This window comes from Lolium perenne, chromosome 1, assembly GCF_019359855.2.
Source record: "Lolium perenne isolate Kyuss_39 chromosome 1, Kyuss_2.0, whole genome shotgun sequence".
NCBI classification, from domain to species: domain Eukaryota; kingdom Viridiplantae; phylum Streptophyta; class Magnoliopsida; order Poales; family Poaceae; genus Lolium; species Lolium perenne.
In genome coordinates this window covers 62,442,187-62,453,831 of record NC_067244.2, presented here as the reverse complement: position 1 = coordinate 62,453,831, position 11,645 = coordinate 62,442,187, and the positions used below count along the sequence as shown (strand labels likewise).

At 50.9% G+C, this 11,645-nt stretch overlaps 1 protein-coding gene across 2 annotated transcripts; it reads right to left on the bottom strand.

Annotated features, from left to right (window-relative positions):
• Positions 1-9,236: 9,236 nt before the first annotated feature.
• On the bottom strand, positions 9,237-11,287 carry LOC127295311 (protein IQ-domain 26). 2 transcript variants are annotated; one of them, XM_051325255.2, is made up of 3 exons: positions 10,638-11,287; positions 10,323-10,529; positions 9,237-10,204 (listed from the first exon to the last, which is right to left on the bottom strand). In XM_051325255.2, the coding sequence occupies exons 1-3, from the start codon at positions 11,085-11,087 to the stop codon at positions 9,476-9,478; spliced, it is 1,386 nt and encodes a 461-aa protein (XP_051181215.1). In that variant the 5' UTR covers positions 11,088-11,287; the 3' UTR covers positions 9,237-9,475. The 2 variants fall into 2 exon arrangements, with proteins under 2 accessions (XP_051181215.1, XP_051181206.1); XM_051325246.2 differs by having other exon boundaries at positions 9,237-10,207; positions 10,638-11,284.
• Positions 11,288-11,645: the final 358 nt, after the last annotated feature.

Genomic DNA, 11,645 nt, shown 5'->3' with positions numbered 1-11,645 from the left:
TTCGTCACATCGATGCGCTCGCAGTCGTCCAAATTGATCCCTGAGAGTGGCTCTTGGCCTGCTGCTTCCCAAGCGTTCATGCCAGCCGTTGAAATTTCGGCTGAGTCATCGGCCTGGACGACCTCTACCTCATCTCCATCCCACTGTATTACGCATTGGTGCATCGTGGATGGAATGCAACAGTTGGCGTGGATCCAATCTCTTCCCATCAGAACAGCATAGGTGCTCTTGCTATCGACGATGAAGAACGTCGTAGGGATAGTTTTCCTTCCTACGGTCAGATCCACGTTCAGAACACCTTGTGCGTCAGACGCTTGGCCGTTGAAATCGCTCAATGTCACGTTGGTCTTGATTAGATCCGAGCTAGAGCATCCCAACCGACGTAGCATAGAGTATGGCATAATGTTGACTGCCGCTCCGGTGTCCACCAGCATCTTATTGACATGCCTTCCATCGATATAACCTCGCAAGTACAGGGCCTTCAGATGTCTGTAGCTTCTTTCTCGTGGCTTCTCAAAGATAACCGGCCGTGGGCCGCAGTCAAGTTGTGCCACAGGTGCCTCGTCTAATCCTGGAGCACTGAACTCCGAAGGAAGGATGAACACCATGTTTGCGCCCGCCGATGTTTCATCATCGGCTTTCCTTTGCTTGGGGCGCCACTCCATTTTCCGTGGTCGACCCTCTTCATCCAGGGTTTGCTGGATCTTCGCGGCCAGATCAGGCCGCGCCTTCCTTAGCGTGTGGAGATATAACCTTTCGGCTTCTTCCAAGCCGTGCAATCACTGAACCCTACGCTTTTGGGAACGGCTGAGTCCATCAGGGCACCACCTTGGCCGGTGGTACCTGTCTTCTTCTTCTTCTCCCCCGTCTTCCGAATCCTCGAGATCTTCCATCCGAGGGGACTCAGCGCGTTTGCTTTGTGGTGGGAGAGGCCCTAGACGTTTGAACACGAACACGTTGGCTGCCTCCTTCTTCTTCTGGTTGCATTCTGGGCAATTGCCGATTGTAGGCAATCGGCTCATTCCTGAATCCCAGCAGTGTCTGAAGAAGGGGCAGTCCCAGTGCCTATCCTCGTCGTCTGGCTCCCTTGACTTTTCCTTGGCACGGCGCTCGTACTCCTCCTCATTGCGATCATGCCGACGATGTCTTCTGGCTTCTCTATCCAGACGATCTCTTTCATCATCGTCGCTGGATCGTCGGCGTTGGCTATACTGACTCACATACTTGTTGAGGAGGTGATCAGAGAGGGGTCGCTGATATCTTATGTTCCTTACTTCTCCCTCTGTGACGTAGCGCTTGCCATCGTGACGGAGCCGATCGCGTGGAGCGGCCTCCTCTGTGTCCTTGCTACGAGAGCAGCTGCCCTCGTCTCCATCCTTGCCAGAGTGGTGCCCAGGTCCTACCATGTTGATGCTGAACGAGGATCCTGGCTGGCAACCTTCAGGGTAAGTGCACTCCACCATGTTAACGGCGGGAAAGGGGTGGGTGTCGACCTTCATGGCGTACTGGTTGAAAATCAGACGTCCTTGTTCTATCGCCATTTGGATTTGCTGACGCCACACCCTGCAGTCGTTGGTGGCATGGGAGAGCGAGTTATGCCATTTGCAGTATGGCTTTCCGTTCAGCTCCTGTGCCGTGGGGAATTTGAGGCCTTCGGGTATCTTCAACTGCTTCTCCTTGAGTAGGAGGTCGAAGATTTGCTCCGTTTTGGTCACGTCAAAATCAAACCCCCTGGGCGGACCTGGTGGCTTAACCCATTTGCAGGACACGGGGGTTGCCCCCCGAGTCCAGTCAGCCACTGCTACCTCTTGATCTCCCGCAGAGCCTTCGACTTCATCCGCCTCAACCAGGACTACCGCACGCTTGAATTTGTCCTGGTACAAGTCTGGATGGCGCTGTTCATATGCTGACAGTTTCTGAACCATGTGCGCCAGTGAAGGGTAGTCTGCTTGGGAGGCCATATCCTTGATTTGTGAGGCAAGGCCCACCACTGCCAACTCGACTGCTTCTTTTTCAGTCACACGAGCCGAATAACATCGGTTCCTCAGATTTCTGAAGCGCTGGATGTACTCCGCCACGGTTTCTCCACGCTTCTGAGGCATTTGAGCTAGATCGGCAATGCCGGCCTCGGAAGCTTCTGAGTGAAACTGCATATGGAACTGTTCTTCCAACTGCTTCCAAGTCCGGATTGAGTCCGGTGGCAACGAAGTGTACCACCCGAAAGCTGATCCCGTGAGGGACTGTGCGAAGAACCTCACGCGTAGTGGATCCGACGCTGAAGCCGTTCCTAGCTGTGCCAAATATCGGCTCACATGCTCGATGGAGCTGGAACCATCTGATCCGCTGAACTTGGAGAAGTCAGGGAGCCGATACTTGGGTGGTAGCGGGACCAACTCGTGTTCATCGGGGTACGGCTTGGAATAGCCGATTGTCCTCCTTTTCGGCACCATGCCGAACTGGTCCCTCAGGATCGTACTGATCTGATCCACGGTGCTGGCTGTAGGAGTCGAACTCTGAAGATTCGCCGGGGTGGTGTACTTAGCCAGCCATGCTTGCTTTTCCAGCTCTGAGCCAACTGCAGGAGCTGAGCTCTGGAGGTTCGTCGGGGTGGCATATTTAGCTAGCCACGTCTGCTTCTCAAGATCTGTCGCTGACGTTCCTCCTGCTTTCCCAGAAGTCCCTGCTATCGCGGCCTGGTTTGTGAGTGCCCAGTTACCGCAATCTGGCACGTATGTGCACATGTACCCGTGAGGGATCTCCTTAGGCGCCTCATGCAAGAACTGGCAGTCACTAGGGTCACCACCGATCTTGTAGACGATGAATGCCGGTGAATTCGGCACTTCTGGTGCTGCCAACGCAAATGGCAGCGGTGGACGGGACTGGAGTGGCATCTCTCCTTGGTGTGTCCCGAGAGCTGGTCCTGACGGAGAGTACTGGTGCCTCATGATCTCTGGATCACCCGGAGAGCGACACGCTCCAAAGTGTTCACCAGGTTCTCGAGTGGCGGTGCGGCGAGTGAGCCACCAAGTAGTTGATCTCCCGACGTAGGGACCTGGTGCGTTCTTCGACGGGGCAGAGGTCTATCCCATCGAGCGCACCATCGAGCGAGAACCCCTTCCACACGATGCCATGCGAACGGGTTACGTGAAAAGAGCCGATGAGGTCGGCTTCGAGGATCGCTTTGACCTCGTCATACTTCTTCTTGAGCTCGTCGGTCGGATCCTCGTACGTGATCGGAGTGCCGTCCGCCATCTCGGATGTAGATGGCGATGTGGTTGATGTCGAAGCTTGTCCCACCGGCGTGCCGAGAATGTGTTGCGGTCGAAACCCACCGGCGAGCAGCGACGGGCAACACGGTGAGCCGGGAACAACTTAGGGCTGCGGCTGGCCCTGGTCCCTCCGAGCGACGGCCCGCAAAGCCTCTGGTACACACGTCCGATGCTAGTGCAAGGGCGTGCCACCTGACCTATACCTGGTCAGGAAGGTGATGGAGATGCCTCGCTTAGTTTCCTGCATGGCATACACGTAAACATTAAATACGAGCCTCGATCGGCTCTCAGGTTATCCTGTGAATCGGCTCAAGGAGCTGATCCACCCATGATTCGTACGAGGTGCATGAATATATGGTGGTCCTGCTTGATCAAGATAAAGCTAAAGCGATCTACGACGATTTAGGGTTTTCACCGCATAATCGGATCATCCTACTCACGATTGGGCCTCGCGGTCACGTACGGTGATCGTAAGCCGATCCTGGACAAGGCCTAAAAACCAACACGAGGTTGATCCTCGGAACATCCTGTCTAGGGCTAGCAAACGACACCCTACGCGTCGCTGGATCCTCCAACCCTTTGTAAGGCCTAACTATTGCAGATATTAAACTAATCCTTGAAGAACAAGGAGCAACCGTAACGGATCGGATCTACTAAATAATGATCAAGCGGGGTGCCGCCCCTACACCTAAGATAGGTGTAAGGGCGGCTAGATATGCAAGGGTTGCACTACGACAGCATATGATACGAAGAACAATGCTAACCCTAACACATCTAAGATAACTACGTTGCTCGCCATCAAAAAGGCTTCAGTACGAGCAACGCATGAACAACGAAAATAAGCTTGTGCTGCCTAGATCGCAAGATGCGATCTAGGCAGCATGATGCTTACCGGTAGAAACCCTCGAGACGAAGGAGTTGGCGATGCGCCGAGATTGATTTGTGGTTGAACGTTGGTTGTTGTTTATTCCATAAACCCTAGATACATATTTATAGTCCAGAGGACTTTCTAACGTGGGAATAATCCCCACCGTGCACGAGACAAACTCTAACTAACCGACACGTATCCTACTATATTACATATACACGGGCCAACTAGCCCAAACTTTGCATAACAGGCCGATTCACGTATTTCTTCCATATATATATTCTTCAAATCCATCTTGATCGCGGCCCACCTCTGACTCGGTCAAATTCTGGTGATAACAGGGGTTTTACCTCACCGCGAGGGCCCTGAACATGGGTAATATTCTGTCCCTCTCTGTCGTGCTACCACCGCTTCACTGCGCCTCCGCCATGGCTTTAGTAAGCTTGGAGCGGTGCTTCTAGACCCCAACGGTTTGGGGTCTTGCTGAGATACCCGTGCTCCTCTGCAATACCAAAACCCCTACACACATCATCCACAAGATTCTTCGCAACACTCTTTCTATCAAGGAAGGTGACAAAGACACAGTGTGAGGAGGGTGTTGATCAACACTCTACACGACAAGGGTAAGACGAAGAAGATTGACATCTTTGACTACATGTACAATGAGATACTCTTGCGTGTGATTTGGGAAGAAGTGTTGCATTTATGCCCCTACATTCAGGTGCTCATTGAGGATGTGATTGGTGTTCCAATGGCCAAAAACTTACTACAGGCTATAATCAAGCCTATTAGATATCTCTTCCAATGAGTGCGGACTCAAGGAAGTCCAATCCCACCAACTCAAAGCGCTGCATGCAAGAACAAGCTCCGGGTGTGGAATACCTCTTCCTCAACACTTGTAGTTTGGAAATCAAGGAATCGTGAAAGACAAAGATCAAGAAGATCTTTGGCAAAGGAATCAACTTCAAGGAACAAAATTATGCACTCCATCGCAAGAACAAGATCATACAGTCCCAAAACAAGGAGATCATGAGGAAGATGTGCATTTTTGTGGCTAGTGCCTACGAGGGCAACATTACTGCCTCGGCGGAGTGGAAGGGAAAGTACTCGGATTGGGATGATGATACATCTTCTTCAAGTCAAGCTCCCGCACCTCAACATGAAGAACAAAACTAGGATGATCATGGATAATATGAGTACACCAAGTGATCTTCATGGTCGTGTAGCACTTCTCTATTCCTTTTTGGTGTCTCGGTGCCAAAGGGGGAGAGATGTATAGTAGGTTGTTACCTGGGATTTACTCTTTCATTGGGGTTGCACTTCTTTGCCTCTTCCATTTGCCTCTCGTTTTATCATTTGGAGTTGAACTATTTGTGTCTTATGTCGAGTTTGAGAATTTGTGAACTATTTAGCTACCACATGGTTACTATAAGACATATTATTATCCCAGGTTATCTATGTGGTCAAGACTATGGTGAGCTATCCTCTATCTTTTCATAGTCTTTTCTATATATATTGATACGTATTTCTTTGTGATACTCATAAACCATGATTATTTTTGTTGTATACTCTCCATAATGATTGTTGTATCAGTATAGTATAATGGTTATGCATGTTGTTATTAAGTTTATTGCTCTAATTTTTGTTTACAAAATCTAGGGGGAGCTTTGATGAAGTGTGCATTTTATATTCAAAATCAATTCTCTTAAGTAGTGCACACATCTAGGGGGATCCATTCTATATTTTGTAAGTACTTGTTTCTATCTTATACATTCTGTATGTTGGTACAAATCCATGTGTTGTCATCAAACACCAAAAAGGGGAGGCTGAAAGAGCATTTTGTCCCCTGAGTTGATTTCGATGTTTGTTGACAACACTTGGATACTAGCCGTTTCCTTGAGCATAGCTAGTTGATTCTAAATCAAGCAAATGGAGTGGAGTATTCCTAGTTTCGTGAAGCAAAGTGAAGGGAAGCCTGACGTTTTTTGTTTTGGTTTGTATAGCTAGGTTTCCCGTACTCTCAAGAGGGGATAACAGGAGGTTGGAGTGGTGGTTTCTGATCGGTGTCACACCCTATAAACCACCCATGGCCATACTTACAAAATCCTAAGGTGATTTCATGCCATTGGGCTTGAGGAGCTATTTTTAGAAGTACTAATGTTGCTGTGCCGAAGTGGTCCGGCCAGCCCAGACCTGCTTGGTCAGAGTTTTCCGGCGTGAGTCCTGGCCGGGCGAGTGTTCCGGCAGGCTAGAAAAGTCCTGCTCTTTTTCTCTAACGGCTAGAAATCTCCCACCTATAAAAGGGAGTCTTCTTCCTCGTTGAACCTTGGCGACCTACCTAATTGTCTCCACCGTTACTACACCTCATAAATCATCTAGATACCCTTCTTCCTCCACCTAACACCTTTATTATTAGAGGAGTGAAGGAGATACTCTACATCTACAATCCTACAAAACCGATTGTTACCACATCGCAAATCCTTTGTGAATCTTGTTACTCTTGGGTTCCTTCGAGCCCTAGACGGAAGAGGTCGCCCCGAAGCTAGTTCTTTGTGTAAAGATTTAGGGCCGTCATTTGGGAGCCTCCAATTTGGTTGTGGATGTGTGCCGCAAGCTATGTGTAAAGGTTCCCCGTTGCTTCTTGGTGGAGAGTGAGATAACCTTTGCGGTTTGCCCACTTGAGAATAGGGTGATGCCTTTGTTGCGTTTGTTGGCCTTCGTGCCACCGTACCCCTTCAATATAGATGTACTTCCCCTTAAAAGGATGGAACTATAGAAATCAACCCCCGTGTATTAGTGTGCTCCTATCTCGGTTACCTCTATCCTCTTATCGCACTTTACTAGAGTATCTTGCGTTGTTGCTTGTACCTTATTATTCACATAGTGGAATATCTAGTTACCTTTTGTGTCAAGCCTATATTGAAAAATAAATAAAATTTTATTAGCACGTATTTACAACCCCTAGGTTCCCATATGATCCTTTCACTGGCAACCGCCTTCTCATCAGACAGGGACTTGACGTGATCAAACTAAACAACACCAGACAGGAAGTTCTCCCACCTTGTTTCATTGAGCTGGGTAGATGCAAATGTCTCTGTCATGGCCTTCACATGCCAAGGGAACTAGTCAGCCTAATTAAGTAGCTGCATGGAACTTCTCTCGTCATATTCCGGAGAAGAGAAGCTAGCACCGATTGATCTTGGGCGGTCCATATCCCATAATAAGGACCGGGAATTCTTTCTTCCATTCTGTCCATGCCTTTGGACGCGATTACTTTGCCGGTTCCGCAAGAGTCCCATCGAAGAAAACCCATAAGTTCAGTGCCTCGTATCTCCGACAAGATCTAGGACTAATAGATCAAGTAGTACTCTCTGGTAAGTTTTTAGGAAACACATCGCTGAGAGCTCCTGTGGAAGGCATGGAAAATGAAGGGGTGGGGAAGCTCATGAAGTTTTCTTAGATGTGATCTAGGGAAGAAGCGGCTCCGATACCACGTAAAATCGTATAGGATTTTGTGGTACCTAAACAGGAATCATGTGGTATGGTTATATATTGGACATGTTAGAGCATGTCCACTCGAAACTCCCATAAGAGATCCGACATTTGTTTGTATGTGGGGGAGGGAGGAGTATGTTCCCAGTTACAACCCCCATTTTGTGCCATATTTTCGTTGGGTGCGGTGTTAGCCCCCCTCCCCCCGGTTGTCTCCCTATGGGTTGGGTTAGCCCGGGGCACCGGCTAAAGAACACTTTAAGCGGGCGCAAAAAATGTTTATAGGGGACATGGCTCGGGATGATTGGATGTGCTCTTCAAGAGGTTTCCTTGGTGTTTAATGATTTTATATAGAGTTATACAGAGGAGTTCTAATGCACTATGCACAACTAGATGTAAATTTATAATATTTAACACTTAAGTCATCTCTATGCTATTAGGGGAGCAATCGATGGTAAATATTCTCAGGAAAACTCTTTGAGTCAGCCTGCTGTAGCTACAGTCGGTCTACCTCTTCCTTTCAAAGATTGCCTTTGTTCCTCATGTGTTGGCCTGCGCACTTGAGCTTGCTGCCGGCATGCCGCTTCTCCCCCTCCCCCGCTCCAGTGAGATCCCTCTTCCTTCTGCTCCGGCGATATCCCTCCCTTCCCATTTCTCTGCCCGAGCCGATTTTCCTCTAATCCATGCGCTGAATCCCGTGTGCCGCCGCTAGTCCTCGGCAAGGTCGGCCCAGGCTAGCGCGCTAGAAAAAAAGAGCAGGGGAGTGGACAAGCGCCGCCACTGCGGCTAGGGCAGCGCTATCGCACCGTGCATCGCTGGCCGGTGGAATTTTCCCGAGCCTCCAGTCAAGGAGCTCTAATCCTAATCCGTAGACCTTTGCATGGGGAAAAGTTGGTGGGGCTTCCGGTATTGTTTTAGTGACACTAGACCAGACTCCAAATGGTCTCTGACATGGTAGATTGGTGGACGGCGAGCTCGATTTGTCCATGCTGGTACCTCCATTGTCCGTAGTGACGACCAATTTGTGGGGGATTTTTTCGGTGTTACATACGGTGTCATGATATGTTACATGTGTTACTTGTATTTGTTGTGCAAGTATGGACAAAGTGATACAACGATTTATGTGTATATGAGACAAATAGATTGTAGATCCATTTTTTTTGTATTGCTGGATAATATAGGGAAAAATGTTGGATACACGGTAGAGAAATGTTACAAATCGATGTATGTTACATACCAAGAGAAAAATATTACATTCAAAATTATTTTTTACCATTGACAGATTTTGTTGCACCAAAATTTCATGACTTGACAGGAAAAAATGTTGGAGATAAATTGATACGTACGAACCGTTTTTGTATCATAATCCAATGCGCGGTAATCACTCGCTGGCCATATTCTCGTCGACAAAACGGCTCTAAATTCCGTGAACCATTACCCTATTCCTTCAAGGATCCATCATGCTCTTGATGATGATCAGCATGTGCTCAGAGTCTGACGGTTTGCTGAATGTTTGCAAGTTTTTGTAATGTCACTGAATGATCTGAAGGTTGGAGTAAGGAAGCAACCAAATGCAGATTTGGAGCAGATAACGGGAAGAGTCGCGATGGAAGAACACATGGGTAGAACAAGAATTTACATCCAAGTGCACCACGGATGAAATTTTCCTGGTACACCTTTTTGCCACCCACAGACACAAATCACACGACTGATCTCAAATAGAAACAATAGCAAACCAAAATCAAGGACGAGAGCTTCAAAGAACGCATCAAAACGCATCCTTATTGCTAATTACGCAAAGCTCTCGTCGTCTCCCAGCGACTAGAAGTCTAGAACAGAGCATAGATTACCACCTCCTCTGCACGAATGCCTGCCGGTCGTTCTCGCTGGCCCCCGTCGACAAGCGGTCGAGGCGGCCGACGACGGCTGTCTTGAAGTTGAAGGCCTCCTGCACCCTGTTGCACGACCGTTGCATGCCCACGCCGCTGAGGCTGGCCCGGGTCTCTGTCACCACCACCTCGCTCAGCGGCACCCGCTTCCGGTTCGTGGTCGCGGCGGCGGGGGGCTCCGGCCGCTGCTTCGGCGCGCTGTGCGACCGCACCTTGGCCTCGAACGACTGCGTGCTGGACATGTAGCTGGGGCAGCTGAGCAGCGACGACGACGAGTAGCCGCCGGCGCCGCACACGCTCTTGGTCGGGGTGGCCGGCGCGTTCATCATGTACCGTGGCGTGCTCTGCGCCGTGGCCGGCCGGGCCTTCTCCATCGCGCACCAGTCGTACTCCGGAAGATGGCGCGGGGCCGAGACTACGATGCGAGGCGGCGCGCCGCCTGGTATGTGGTACGGCAGCAGCGGCGAGGACATGGCGTTGTTGGCGGCGCACCACTCCTCGCAGGGGTCGAGCAGCGGGGAGCTCGCCCGGCGCGACGACGACCGCGACTTGGGCCGGCCGGTGTCCATCTCCACGATCTTGGGGCTCCGGTCGTACCCGTACGACGACGACTCGATGCTCGCCGATAGCCTCCGGCTGTACGCCGCCACCCCGTGCTCGCTCCGCGTGTCGTCCGCGTACCGCTCCTGCTGCACATCCACCATCGCACATGATTTCTTTTAGAATCTCCATTTACTACAGTACAGATGTACGACTACAAAACGGAAGTGAACAAATACAAGTACTGTTAGATCGATGGAGTACCAGGGATCGGCGCGGCCGGAAAGAGGAGTGGTGGAGCTGCGGGAGAGCGGCGCTGGCGCCGGCGCGGTGGGCGCGCATGCTGGCCTGCGCGCGGACGAGCGCCTGCATGCTCTGCAGCGTGGCAGCCGCCTGCTTGCGCACGAGGTACCCGCGCACCAACGCTTGTAGCTTCACCAGCGCCTTGAGCGCTCGCAACGCCTTCTTTGCCTGCAAAACAGAGTGACTCTCCTTAGATTACGACGCGAGATTCTATTACAGCAAACGGAACAGAGCAAGAACACTGTTGGATTTGGAGTAGATATAAAAGTTGCTTACCAAGAAGCCTCTGAATGCCGTCTGGATCCGGACAGCCGCGGCGCCGGGGCCACGAGTGTGCTCGCCGGCGTGGGCAGCAGCGGGCCGACCCTTGTTCGTGAGCCGCACGACGGCGACGGCGGCCTGGGCCGCAGCCACGGCCGCGTCGGCCGCCGCCGCGGTGGCCGCGGCGACGGCGATGGCGTGCTTGCTCTGCTCCCGGTCCGTCTCGTCGTACACCGACCTGAGCCAGGCCGCCTCCGCCGCCCTCGCGATCGCGGCGTTGCCACCGGAGGCCGACGTAGCTACCGCAGCTGCTGCGGCGGCGGCCTCGGCCGAGTCCCTCGACGACTTTCCGAAGCTCCAGCGCTTGGCATTGCTAGCTGGGGCTATGGGCTTCTGGTCCTTCTTCTGCTCCTTCTTACCGCCACCGCCCAGGAAGCCGCGGAACCAGCGTGCCGCCTTGCCCATCGCCGGAGGTGACGACTCCGGGCGGCGAGAGGAGGCGGTCAGCTGTCTTACCCAAGACAAGAAAGAGCAGTGGGAATCGTGAGCGAGGTGGTAGTAAAAGAAGGCGAGGTTTGAATAGGAGAGGGAAACGGGCGCGTGGATGGCGTCGGGGTGGAAATAAAAAGGAGCTATCTACGCGATGAGGCGAGGGCAGCCATTAGCGGAGATAAAAAGGAGCATATCACTCACTCTCTCTCTCTCTCTCTCTCATTAAAGAAATTGATTAGCGTCGTCCAAGGAAGCGGGATTCGCCGTGCATGAGATTTTGGGTGACCCAAGGTTCAAAAAGGGACAGCGTACGCCCAAAAAGACTCGAACAAGAAAGGAGAAGAAGAAAAGGAGATGCAAATATGTAGTAAAGGCAAACCAGTTGGAGAACAATCAAAACGAAGGAGTACATGTCACTTAGTATTTTTCACGGAATACATTTTTGGCAACACGAAAATAACTACTTCATTGTTCTTAAAAAGATGTCATCTAGATATATCAAAATTTAGATAAATCTCACATGAGCGAGTA